This window comes from Podarcis gaigeae (assembly GCF_964106915.1).
Source record: "Podarcis gaigeae genome assembly, chromosome: 3".
Classification (NCBI taxonomy): Eukaryota; Metazoa; Chordata; class Lepidosauria; order Squamata; family Lacertidae; genus Podarcis; species Podarcis gaigeae.
Window position 1 is genome coordinate 74,480,908 of NC_139680.1, and position 14,105 is coordinate 74,495,012.

General features: G+C 40.9%; 1 protein-coding gene and 1 long non-coding RNA gene across 4 annotated transcripts in view; one reads left to right on the forward strand and one right to left on the reverse strand.

Annotated features, from left to right (window-relative positions):
- TAF5L (TATA-box binding protein associated factor 5 like) overlaps positions 1 to 10,480 on the forward strand; it is a 14,612-nt gene extending 4,132 nt beyond the window's left edge. For 2 of the 3 annotated variants that reach the window (XM_083732493.1, XM_083732494.1), the window contains 3 exons: positions 1,844 to 1,948; positions 2,816 to 3,540; positions 8,527 to 10,480. In XM_083732493.1, the coding sequence (XP_083588619.1) occupies positions 1,844 to 1,948; positions 2,816 to 3,540; positions 8,527 to 9,327 (1,631 nt within the window). In that variant the 3' untranslated portion in view covers positions 9,328 to 10,480. Of the gene's footprint in view, positions 1 to 117; positions 1,949 to 2,815; positions 3,541 to 8,526 lie in introns of all 3 variants that reach the window. The other variant, XM_083732495.1, reaches the window with a different exon arrangement.
- The window catches only part of LOC310841609, an 8,401-nt gene continuing 3,489 nt past the window's right edge, over positions 9,194 to 14,105 (reverse strand). Inside the window, exons 3-4 of the long non-coding RNA XR_014562600.1 lie at positions 10,549 to 10,663; positions 9,194 to 9,328 (exon numbers count right to left, since the gene is read on the reverse strand). This is a non-coding gene — a long non-coding RNA (uncharacterized lncRNA). The remainder of the gene's footprint in view (positions 9,329 to 10,548; positions 10,664 to 14,105) is intronic.

Sequence of the window (14,105 nt, forward strand, 5' to 3'; positions counted from 1 at the left end):
ATTGGCAGCAGCAGGGACCGAGCAACGGGAGCTCACCCCGTCACAGGGATTCAAACCGCTGACCTTCTGATCGGCAAGCTCTAGGCTCTGTTGTTTAGAGCACATTGCCACCTGCAGAAGCATTAATGCAGCCTGTGACCCTCCAAATGGGATTCCAGCTCCCATCAGCCCTAGCCAATATGTCCCAACATCAGGGATCATGGGGGTTGTAGTTCAGTAGCATGTGGAAGGCCCCATGTTCTCCTCTGCTGAATTTTTGTATTCATGAGGGAAATTAAAGGGATAGATGAAAAAGGAATGTGGGTGATATAGAAGCAAAAGACCTAAGTTCAGCTAAAAAAGAAGTACGTAGACAGTTGGATAATTCTGATCACATGGACAAAGTTACTTATTACCTTGTTTCTAGCAAATGATTGAATACAGTGGTACCTCCAGTTGCGAATGGGATCCGTTCCGCAGGTCCGGCCGCATCCAGAGGAATTTACAACCAGGGGTGCCGCTTCTGTGCATATGGTGAAACCCGGAAAAATACTTCCGGGTTTGCTGCGTTCGCATCCTGAAAGATACGCCCACCATCTAGAGGTACCACTGTATTTACCTCTAGGAGGAGGGGCTGTCTCTCTCTGTTTTAACTCATGAAAGAATGAGTTTTTAAAACTAAGACAGTCTTTTAAATCTCATTTATTATTTTACTTACAAGCTAAATTCTGTCAGGCCATGCAAAATGTTGGCTATATTGATGCGAATTGTAAAATACTAACTGATTTAATGAATAAAATTCTCAGATTCTAAAATGTAGTGCCAAGTTACTGGTAGCAGGCTCACTGGTAATACGCTTTGAGTCTTTTCCATTCTTGCCAGCTTTTAAGTAGCTTTGCCTCAAAAGTTCGCTTCAGAATCCTTTAGATCCCTAGAATGCTTATGACTTAACAGTGAAATCAATAACCACTCCAGACCTCTAAAGCTTAAGTGACTTGCAGTGGTGCTGGTCTACGATTGCTGAGAACTTGAATACACTGAAAAAAAGGTGCAAGTGTGGGGAAAACATCACAATTATGAGAAGTATTCTGTGCTGGATTTATTTATTTTTTTAAGAGTAGGAAGGTCTGATTCATGCCAGTCAGCGGCTTTGTATGTTTGATTTCTCCATAATCAAAAACTTTCTCTTCGCTGGACTTACAAGTGAACAAAGTCTGAAATAAAGTGTTTTTTGAAGTGATGTCAGGTGATACAAAATCTCTGTGGCATTGGTTTGTGATTTCACCTACGGGTAATGAATTCACTCCTGTCGCAGCAAAATGCAAGTAGAATGGCAACATATTCACTTGTATCCCCATTTCCCGTGTGTGATTTAAAAGGGAAGATATTTGTCTAGAAATGCCTTTGTCACAAGCATAAAATATTTGAGCAGCTGTAGCCCTATTGCTTGTGGTATTGAGATGAACAAGTGGTTCATCTCCATCATTCACTGAAGGAGGAATAATACTTAACATAATAAAATCCTGCTGGATAAAACCAATAACCCATCTAGTCCAGCATTCTGTTCTCGCACTGGCCAACAAGATGTCTATGGGAGGGAAGGAGGCAAGCAGTACTAGACTGCTTCAGTGACTTCACAAATCTTGTCTTGAATGTAAAAGTTAATATATGTGCAGCAAGTGTAGGATTACTTTTGGTCATTTAGCACAAACATTTTGTTTGCTCTAATGATGTAGGTGATCTGGCACTTTTTAAAAACTTATCTGTCATTTGTGTGCTTCAATGTAAGAACAATTGGTGTGTTGTATTGCAGCTTCCAGTGCTTTATAGAAACTATTTTTTAAACCTTCGTTTGTTCCCTTAGTTCAGTCTGAATCAGGTAGTGCCAACATTATCTCTGCTGCTCCCTGCCTAGCAGAGCCACAACAATATGAAGTACAGTTTGGGCGATTACGCAACTTTCTTACAGGTGAGTTTCATAAACATATGTGCCATATCTCCCCTGACCCTCACTGGGTCTTTTCAAATGGCTTTTGCGTCATCATTTGTGAAGCTACAAATTCTGCATCCTTGGTGCATGTAACAAAGGGAGAGAGGCTCCCATTTTGTACATATAGTGCCTGAAGTTCACTCTCATGAATGGGCTATGCTGGCCCTGATGGTTATTCCTGAACAGAGTTGGAAAATGGCTCCAGGAAGGTGGCCAAATGGGGTATGGTAGTTTTACATATGCCATGGAATAATATATTCAGATGTACTCTTGAAATTACCATTGGGATTCAGTTTGGCCAAAAAGCAGAAAACAAGCAAGCCAATACAAAAAAGAAGAAGAGAGAGCATAGCATTTTATGATACTTCCCAAACTGCTGGTCAATAATAATAATAATAATAATAATTTATTATTTATACCCCGCCCATCTGGCTGGGCTTCTCCAGCCACTCTGGGCAGCTTCCAAAAGAATATTAAAATACTGTGATACATCAAACTGTGTTTTCCTCCACTCCCAGGTCAACACCATGTCCCTAAATGTGTGTGTTCCTAAATGATGCATTAACAGAAATGGGCTAGTTGCATTCTAAAGCTCTTCTTTGATGGAGAGCCCCATGCCTAATTAAAAATGAAGTGTGGCTTAGCAAAACAAATGCGGACTTTTAGGACTTTCAGAGCAGCTGGATATCCTTTGATGAGGTGAAAATTGCACTGAATGGCATGCGATGTGCATTTTTAAAACACAGAAAGAGAAGCCACAAGAGCCTTTAGAATATGTTTTAGCTTGCTTTCATAAAAATATCTGCTGAGAAAGTGAACCCTCTCTCTCTCTTTCTGTATGTTTAGATTCAGATTCCCAGCACAGCCATGAAGTGATGCCTCTTCTATATCCCCTCTTTGTCTACCTCCATCTTAACATGGTCCAAAATGGCCTGAAGAGCACAGTGGACAGCTTCTATAGTCGCTTTCATGGGATGTTCTTGCAGAATGCCAGCCAAAAAGAGATCATTGAGCAGCTACAGACCACACTAACCATGCAAGACATCCTATCCAACTTCCAACTCCGGGCATTTCTGGACAACAAATACGTCATCCGCCTTCAAGAAGACAGCTACAACTTCCTCCTTCGCTACCTCCAGAGTGACGATAACAATGCTCTTTGCAAAGTCCTCTCCTTGCACATTCACTTAGATGTGCAGCCAGCCAAGAGGATGGACTACCAGCTGTATGGTAGTAGTGGATCTTCACGCAGTGAGAGCAATGGCCTGGAGCCCACCGACATGCCTGCTTCCATCCTGCAAAACGAGGCCGCCTTGGACATCCTGCAGGATAGCATTAAAAGAGTCAAAGATGGACCGCCCTCGCTCACCACCATCTGTTTCTATGCGTTCTATAACACTGAACAGTTGCTGAACACTGCAGAGATCTCTCCAGATAGCAAGCTGCTTGCAGCTGGCTTTGACAATTCCTGTGTAAAGCTGTGGAGCTTGCGGTCCAAGAAGCTGAAATCTGAGCCCCATCTGGTAGACGTCTCCCGAATCCACCTGGCTTGTGATATCTTGGATGAGGAGGTCAGAGTATCTTGCTATCAGTATACGTTTGGGTGGAGTTGGTTTATGTTCTTATTACAATGATTTTTTTACATGAGAGATCCTCAAAGCTTGCTGTAGCCTCCAGCCAGGGGAAAAAAACACCACCTCCTTCTGCCCATCAGTTGTAACTGCTAGGTGAAAGTGATAAGGAGCAACAACTTTTGCTGGGTAAAGATTCAGGCAAGGGTTAGTCGCTATTCTTTGTTGTGCTGGTTGCAATGTAACAGATCAGCTCTTTGTTGCTTCTTACCATTAGAATGAACATGTATTTACAGCTTTGCTAGGAATTCCCAGGACCTTCCTATGGACAGCTGCTTCATCCTTAATGCACCCTGACTTCCAAGGTGTGTAATCATGGGGTTCAAACTGCATGGGGCAAGGAGAAAACTGTATGTAAGTGCATATAAGCCTCTAATGATAGCTAATGGATGCTGTAAGTGATAAGGCAGGGATAAACCACATTTTTCTGTTTCCTGCCAGCAAGTCAAAAGGTGGAGTGGCCCGGCTTTTTACCTTTGTCTTTCTATACCCATTTGTTGTTGTTGTTTTTTAAAAAACAGTTCTCTCCCATTGCTCCCAGGCAGAGGAATGTGAACTGTGGCCCACTCAATACCTTGGCTTAATGCAGATTGTGAACCCCTTGTGTATGCTGTCATTACCGTTTTCTCCAACTGCTGCTGTCCTACAGTTTCTCCTCCCTAAAGCCAGAGATTCGCTGTGCAATTGATGTAGCATTTGGATTTTCAAAGCTACAAATCTATGGAAAGGGAAAGTGTGGGACAGCCATAGTTTGGAGGAGACCACTGCATGGACAAAGGGCAAGTAAATTCTACTCACTGTAGATGCATTGTTATAGACCTATGTTGGCAGTGTCCATTAATTTCAGTGGTTCTGCTCTGAGGATGACTAGCTTTGGGTACAACCCCCAATTTTCCTCCCTTCTTGGAACATGTTAGCAGAATAGAAGGGCTTTGGATCCAATAATAATAATAATAATAATAATAATAATAATAATAATAATAATAATATATTATTTATACCCCGCCCATCTGACTGGGTTTCCTCATCCGCTCTGGGTTATAGGTTCACAGCTTCTACGAGCATGTCTGTGTGCTGTTTCAACATAAAAAAGGGGGGGCGCTTAATGCAAGCAGAGGTAGGAGGCTTGTTCAGTTAGATTTCTCTCTCCAAGAGTAGGTCCCCCAGTCCACTGCTGGAGTCAAAAATCTATACGATTCTGTGGCCCCTGAGAAACCCTCCCAAATACTATATGCTACTGGGCTTCCAGTTGGTATAACAACGTGTTCATATTCTGTAGTACAGTACAGGCAACCCCCAGTTAGCACAGGGATTGCATTCCAAGTCATCATGTGCAATAGCAGAGCACGCATAAGTCCGCTACACCCCACTCCATCCTCTTTTCTGGCCACTTCCGGGTCGCTGTGATGTGTTTCTGCACAGTTGTTTGCACTCAGAAAAGTTGTTTTTGCAACCTAGTTTGAATAGGGATTTTGTGAGAGAGAGAGTTTTTCCTTTTGATCAGTAAGGAGTACATTTCTAAAATTATAATTAGAATGCAGTGCCTGCAGTCAAATTAAGACTTTACCATAGTGTAGTGTAGTGGTTAAGAGCGGTAGACTCGTAATCTGGGGAACCGGGTTCACGTCTCCGCTCCTCCACATGCAGCTGCTGGGTGACCTTGGGCCAGTCACACTTCTCTGAAGTCTCTCAGCTTCACTCACCTCACAGAGTGTTTGTTGTGGGGGAGGAAGGGAAAGGAGAATGTTAGCCGCTTTGAGACTCCTTCGGGTAGTGATAAAGCGGGATATCAAATCCAAACTCCTCTTCTTATCATCTTGCACCTTTCTAATTTTTAAATGATACGGCACTATAAAATAACTAACAATAGTATTATAAATTTAAACCATTAACTCTGAAGCTAAGAAAAATAACTGAGCCACAGTAACTATAGAAGATAGTTGCACTGTTCGGTGATATGTAGTTTTTCCACCAGTTGTACAGTATCTGCTGTTTTGAAAAATCACTGAAAGTAAAGGGATATTTTATTTCACCCTGACTGCTGCAAAGCTTTGGTTAGCTGGTGCTTGCACTACTTACAAATCTTATTCTGAAAAGATGAAACTGCAGAAACGTTAAGTAAATAACATTTTTCTGCTATAGTATTTCCAGCCTGAATCTACTGGCAAAGATACGGGACTCAAACCTATTGCCATTCTGAATGTAATTTAATGCCTATTCATCCAGCTGCTAATCTAATCCAGAAGCAGAATATTAGTTGATTACTGCTTTTTGTACACAGTTCTCAGTGAATACCAGCTGCAGCTTTTGTGGAAGGAGTATGAAGGCTGCAGCAATCTGAGATGTCTCTTAGAAAAGTTTTAAAAACATTTTTAGAGCAACAGCGCTGGTGGTAAAACTACTATAACCACTGCTTCTGCAGTTGTTCACGGGGTTGGGGACCCCATTAATACCTAAAGGGAGGTTTCAGATCCTAGACTGCTTGTATAATAAACAGGACTGTATTTTTTAAAAAAAATAATATTTATTAAAGTTTCAATTAAAACACAAAAATACACAAACACAAAGATACATAAACATACACAAACAAAACAAGTATAATTTCAAACCCTTTTTTCTCTTAAACCTTATTTCCTCGACCTCCTCACACCTCCCCCTTCTGTATTATAATTTCATTACTATCCACTCAGCAAGTTCTTATCTTATTTCTCAACCTTAATTTAATAGTTTTGTTAAGTCATACTAATCATTTCCCTTTTCATCTTTCTTTCATTCCTCAGTTTGTTTTAAAACCTAATAACTATTTAATTTAACAAAAACTCAATTCTGACTTGATCTTAAACCTTTTTCCTAAAGTCGGCCCAAGTTTTTCTTCTACGATTTTCCACATTCCATAAAAATTACAAAAAAGAAATAAAGATATAAACAAAATCTAAACAAATTTATCACCCTTCGGATTCCCAAACCTCACCCTCCCTTTCCCGGCTTTGATCCCCAAGTCAATGTCCATAATGCGTCCATTTCTCAGCCTGGATCCCAAACACCAGAGGCTTTTAAGCCTCTTTCAGTTTCTCTCTGCCGGTCTTTTTGATAGTCCTTTGTTTTCAATACCAACTCTCGAAGAAGCTCTATTCCAGTAATGTCCATTTTACTTCCCAGCAGGCCTCTGTATTTAGAAATGGAGCTCAAGTTTTGTTTCTTGAATCTTTTAAATCTATATGTCCCAAAAGCTCCAATTTCCTTCTCAATCAAATTTATGCTACCAGGCCTCTGGTCCAGTTTTGTCTTCTGAAACCTTATGGCTTCATCTTTAATTTCCAGCATATCTTCATATAACTCTTGGGATTTTTCAAACTTCGTTTCTTCAGCTGTCACTGTTTCTGTTTCAATTTCAAGGGTTACTTGTTCAGAGTCGAAAACGTGTGTCGAGTCTTTTCCTGTTCCCACAAGATTATTTACTGTTGTTGTTAAGATGTTGCACTGCTCCTGGAACTTTCCCAGGAGATAAGAAGTCCTGCCCAGCTCAGCAAGTAATTTTCCACTGAGGGCCATTTCTTACACTGTTCCAAAACTCCCCTCTAGGGGGATTCTATTTACTTAATGTCCTTAAAATTCCAATCCAATAGACCAAAATATAACTTGTTTTTCTTTGCTCCCAACAATTTTAATCCAAACTAAGAAAGTCCAACCAGCAAAATCACGAAAAACGTTTCCTTTTATTTCCCGACTTTGACAGCTAATTTGACAGCTGTCAAAGTCCGTATCTTTCAACAGGCTCTTTCGCAGATCGCACCCGGGTCCCGGGGGGTTGCACTTTAATTTAAACCAATTCTTATCCTCCAGCAAGATCAATTATACTGTCCAGTCGCGGAGATAATAGTCCAAAAAGACAACTTTTTCTCCCAGCTTTAGTTGGCTGGTCCTTGCTTTAACTTATCTACAAAACAGGGGGGGGCGGATTTCCTTTTTACGCTGCCCCCGATCGTGCCGAATTTTAAAAGAAATTTTTCCTTTTAAGTCCAATTTCCATGTTACTCACGGGTTGTTGCTTTTGGTCCGAATATTAAAGGAAAAAGTCAGCGCTCTCCATCCATGGCATGCGGCTTCACTCAGCAGGGGAAGCATAAGACTCACAGCACCGCGCTGTTCCCCGTCCCCCGTTCCGAAGCCTTTAAAAAGGCTCCTTTGCGGGTCGGGGGGGTGCTAATGGTGCCCGCTGAGTCACCACGTCCACAGGCATCCGCGCCTGTGGTTTTTAAGGGTCCCCGCGTCGCCGGCACGGCAAGACCCGATCCCTACTGAGCCGATTCCCTCCGGAGATTGGAGGGAATCCGCCATTAGATGTTGGCGCTAACCCGGAAGTCCCAGCAATAAACAGGACTGTAAGCTTTTTAATGGACTCCATTGTCCATTAAAATATTAATTGGGTCTTATCTGGTCCTGTTCCTTCTTTTCTGCAGACTGGGAACAGTGTAGAGCAGTCCCAGAAAATTTGCCACTTTTAGTTAGTTTTGTTATAAAAGCAACTACTAAGATGGTGGTGGTGGGTCATGGCAGAGTTGGCAGGGACCAGCAGCCAATGGTTCACTGAGTGGCACCAGTCTACAATCCACCAATTTTAGTGGCACTGATTTTAACTGGTATCTTTTGCCGTCTATACCATCTTGCAGTAAGCTTGCCCTTCATTACTTGCAATAGACAATTTACCATCTTAAGTAAATAGGTAGTCCTAAACATCTAAATATTGCAATTCCAATTTGTTTCCTATTCTATAGTTTGCTGCTGCCCTTAAAGCTGGTGAAGCCTTGGGGGTCCCAGAAATTTTCCCTCCATTCTTATTGCTACTCTTGAGCATAGATCTCAAATGTTCACCAATATGTCCTCTGGACAGATGGACAGACTTGACTTCTTTATTCCTCCTTGCAGGGTGAAGATGACGATAATAACGTGGGAACAGAGATGAAGATACTAAGAGGGCACTGCGGACCAGTGTATAGCACAAGGTTTCTGTCAGACAGTTCAGGACTGCTGTCATGTTCCGAAGACACATCCATCCGATACTGGGACCTTGGATGTTTCACAAACACTGTGTTGTACCAAGGGCACGCCTATCCTGTGTGGGATCTGGACATTAGCCCTTGTAGCTTGTATTTTGCCAGCGGCTCCCATGACCGCACAGGAAGACTCTGGTCATTTGATCGGACGTACCCACTGAGGATATATGCAGGCCATTTGGCAGACGTGGACTGCATTAAGTTTCACCCCAATTCTAACTACTTGGCAACAGGATCCACAGATAAAACAGTGCGTCTCTGGAGCACACAGCAAGGAAACACAGTGCGCCTGTTTACAGGTCACCGGGGCCCTGTGTTGTCGCTTGCGTTTTCTCCAAATGGTAAGTATTTGGCTTCAGCAGGTGAAGACCAGCGGTTAAAGCTGTGGGACCTGGCATCTGGCACGCTTTACAAAGAACTAAGAGGGCACACGGATAATATCACCAGCCTTACTTTCAGTCCGGACAGTAGCTTGATTGCTTCTGCATCAATGGATAATTCTGTTCGGGTTTGGGATATTCGAAACACTTACTGCAATGCTCCCGTCGATGGTTCTTCCAGTGAACTGGTTGGTGTATATACTGGACAGATAAACAATGTACTGAGTGTACAGTTCATGGCCTGTAACCTCCTTTTAGTGACTGGAATTGCACAAGAGAATCAGGAACATTAACCTTTTTTAAAAAGAAAAAAATGGGTGTGTTGTTGAAATCCAGAGTCTATTATAAACTAAGATTATATATAATTGACTGTGAAAAAAAATGTTTTCTTTCCCATTGGTGGACATGTCCAGAATGATGGAAATACTGTACTTGAAGATGTCTTGTATTGTTGAAAAAAAAAAAAAAAGATAGGACAGGGAGAACAACAGGAGAACTTCACTGCAAGGGCAGGAAGCTATTGGGGGTGGGTGGGAACCAGCTACACATAATATTCTTCTGAAGGGATAGCCAAAACTCAGTCCAAGCAACTCAGATCATTGACTTGAATGTGTTGCAATTAATGGGCATGTCCTGCTTAACTGTTACCGGGAGTTTATATGTCTGTCTTTTAGCTATTCAGCTCCACCTGCTTACTTCCCCACCGAAGTTTCTGTGGCACAAGAATCTTTGCCATCATCTTGGAAAGAAAAATGTATTTTGTTACAGGGTTGCTCCCAAACATAAGTAACATTAAAATAATGTTTAAAATAACATTGAGGCAGGTTTCCAGCTTGCTAATATAAAAGGCATAGTATTTTTATTTTTATCGTTGAATTATAAAAACGTGATTTGAATGTGACAGTGGCTGCAAAACGATGCAATTTGGATTTGGTATCTTCCATTAGATATAATGTTTTTAGCTCTTTCTTGATCAGAAATTTGTGGGGGCCCCCCCAAATCTGTTTGCACTGTGATGGTGATGCAGAATACTAGATGGCTGGGGTGATAACTACTAGCTTGCCTTCCGAAAAGAACTAGCAAAATATGGCTGACTTTATAGTAGCATGTTTGGACTCCTAATAGAAAGGGACACATTTCACCTCACCAAAAATACTTTCTGCAGATAAATATGGGCAAAGGTGTGCAGACGATGTGAAAAAAATAGTATTACTAAATTATTAATTGTGAGAAGATGCAGCTTTGCCAACTTCCAATGTTTTCCACTGATTACTGAACAATTAAGTTGTTTCATGAAGTTTTCATACAAGTGTGTGAGCATGCAAAACCTGGGGTTGGAGAAAGCATACTCTTAAATTTTGTCATTCTAAAAAGACTGAATATTTCTGCTTTCCGGAAAGAGATTTTGTATTTTTGTTTTTTTTCTATTAAAGCATTTAGTTTAAAGAGGTTGAGTATCTCTGCATGGAACTGAGTGGGCTTTAGACTTCCATAAACAGATAAAAAGTTTTTACCTTGTGGGTTGCACCTGTCTGCTGCATGAGCCAGGCAGGTGAGCTCTCCTGCAGGTGCATGATACAGATGTTCTCAGTCCCCTGGGTTTTTACAGAAGCAGTATCTGTCTACTGGCTCAAGCATAATGTAAATAGCAGGTAAGTGGTACTCTTAACACATGAATGTGTTAGAGCCAGACATTCAGTCCCCATTCTTAGAATGTTAAAACCAAGTTCTCAGTGGACACCAAAAAAATAGGTACTTGAGTTAAAATTTCAGCCTAGAGTGTTTCTGTTCAAAATCAAATTTTGATCAAATGGTCTACATTTATTGTATTTTCTTATATAAACATTTATGTACCACCTTTCTAGTGCCTATGCCCTACTCAGGGCAGTTTACAAGAATTTACAATTGCAGTACCACAGGGGGGGAAATACTTACTGTTAAAATGTGGGGGGAAACCAGAAGCGGAAACCTGATAAAACACAACCTTTTAACTTGGTGGTGGGCAAAAACACAGGCCTAATCCAAGCTGTGGCCCCTCTATTTCCAGGCATACCCACCCCACTTGGTTAGGGGTGCAGTCTTCCTTTTTGTGGCACATGGAATGGGGAGGTCAGAGTGCCATAGCAGGGATAAGAATTACCCAGGTCTCAACCATAGCATATCACCCAGCTCTTAACAATAAGGTTGGTTAGCAGTATGTTGGTGTTTGCTTTCCTGTTTGGCACTAAGAAGCAAGCCGGTTCAAAGCTTGCAAGCCACTACTAATGTTTAAAAATTAATTTCTTTGGCTGCTGGCTTTAAGAAAAGAAACAACAATATAAATTGCATCACATTATTCCTAACTTCTAATAGAAGGGATCATGCAAAAGTTACTGGGTTGTATGCAACTGCTGCTGCTCTAACAGCAGGCTTCTGTGAATAGAAAGGGGAGGGAGGCCATCTTCAGCAATGCTCTCCCTCCTCAGATCCCTACAACCCCCTGTAAAGTTAGACTACTGTTTGTGACATTTCCAAATTATGTTAAAATATTTTCAGTACAATACAAATCTTTATTACGGTCATAGACCAGCATAAAAGAGTGGGATACAGTCATTTAAAATCTGAAAAGCGTTTTGGAAAGCTAAAAGGTATTAAAACAGAAGGTAAATATAAAAATCTATAAGAATTTAAAAGAGTCTAAAAGAAGGAATAGGAGCATTGGGTGGGTGTGGAGGAGCATAAAAGGTTGATATATAAAAGACAATCAATCTACAGAGCACTCTGATGTGTTCATTAAATCTGCTGTGCAACATCGTATGTTGTAGCAAGATTGGTATCTGAGAGCAGCAGGGAGGTATGGAATTGCCCTGTGTGCCCTGGATACTTACGAAGTACAGTGATACCTCGGGTTAAGGTACCACGGGTTACATACGCTTCAGGTTAGACTCTGTTAACCCAGAAATAGTACCTTGGGTTAAGAACTTTACTTCAGGATGAGAACAGAAATCATGCTCTGGTGGCGCCTCGACAGCAGGAGGCCCCATTAGCTAAAGTGGTGCTTCAGGTTAAGAACAGTTTCAGGTTAAGTACGGACCTCTGGAACGAATTAAGTACTTAACCTGAGATACCACTGTATAATGTACTATGCTTTATGCACACACAAGTTAATGCCTTGCAAAATCTGCTGTTGTAGCTGGCATAGGTTGACAGTTGCACAATTTTATACCTTTGTACCAATTTACAACAACCAAGCCTTGGGACCAAACTCCATTCAATACTATGTAAGTCATGCATCTTTGCATTATCTGTTTTAATTTATTGTAGAGTTTATATTAAAAAAAAACACCACTAGAATTTTTAATTTCAATATGGGGGGTGGGGGGTGGGGAGGTGTTGGTGTCCTTACAGTAGACTGAAAGTAGGGTTGTTAACCAACCATAATTTTACAGCCACTGCCAAGTCTTTGCCATCTAGTTTTCCTGATTAGAAGGTGCAACACACACCCCAAAACAGAAAGTCAAGCTGTTAATTGCAAATGTGCTTTTATAGGGCTTGATTTATTATGCATGTTGCGTACTGAGTTATGCAACTGTGCTTTCAGAATGACAGTATGTGCTGTTATCACTGATAATATGAAAGCCAAGCCAGGCCATAACAGCAATCTTCCTGGCTTCCCAAAGCATACATTCACCTTCAGGAGAATGTCCTCTATGACACTGGTCTTCATCTGGTGGGTCAGAAGACATTAGTGGGTTGCAGCTTGACCTAAGGTGGGTTGCAACTGGAGCCCTACCATTGTACAAATATATGGGTTAAAAGTGGGTCGTGGATCCGGAAAGGTTGAAGATACCTGCTTTGTTTGCTTTGGATGCAAGACTCTGTCACGGGTGACCCCAAGCATATTGTGACATGCACACCTCGAGTTCCTTCATTTCTACCCACATTGGCTATTATTGGCATGGGGGCATCATGCTTCAACATGTCTTATGTCCAAACATAATTTTGGCACTACTCTTTTTTTTATAATAATTTTTATTAAGGTTTTTATATTACAAAAAAAAATGAAAAAAGAAAAAAGAAAAATTATTAAAAACAATCCATCTTTCCATCACATTATTTTTCATTTACCTGTTTCTCGGACCTCCTCATACCACCCTTTTTTGCATTCCAAATCAAATTATTAATTCAACAATTTATTTCCCTCCTTTTACTACCCAAATCTTATTCTTAAATTATTACAATCTTGAATTTTTACTTATATAAACCCATTTTTTCATATTCTTTTAACCCGTTACAGCTAGGAATCACTTAGTTCCAATCCAACATTATTCTAAAATTCATTAATTTTACAATATCTCTGTAAATAATCTTTAAATTTCTTCCAATCTTCTTCCACTGACTCTTCTCCCTGGTCTCGCATCCTGCCAGTCATTTCCGCCAATTCCATATGTCCATCACCTTCATCTGCCATTCTTCCAAAGTGGGTAGATCTTGTGTCTTCCAATATTTTGCGATAAGTATTCTTGCTGCTGTTGTGGCATACATAAAGAAAGTTCTATCCTTCTTTAACACTGATTGGTCAACTATGCCCAGGAGAAAGGCCTCTGGTTTCTTCAAAATGGTATATTTAAATACCTTTTTCAGTTCATTATATATCATCTCCCAGAAAGCCTTAATCCTTGGGCACGTAATTTTGGCACTACTCTTAAGATGGAAGACAGTGATTTGTTGGCACATATAAATGCTGATGCAGCAAAACAAATTATCAGGATAACGTGTTTTTTAAAACCCCTTTTAAAAAATGATGGACACAACTGAGTAGCCCCCTGATGGGCTTCATAAATGGGCTGTGGCCAGTGATTTTTTCTGGGGGAATGCAGGGGTACGCATACCCCTAAACATTTTGTGAATCTTTGTACTTTTGTCCATTTACTGTTTTTATGTTTCCTGATCTGAACTATAAAATGGTGATTTTCTTGAGTCAAAATGAGAGTACCCCTAAACATTTTTTAGGGGGAAAAGGACTGGTTGTTGCTACATGATTCTCTTCACAAAGGAGCATGTCAGCAGGACCTCCGTATTGAAAGACCTG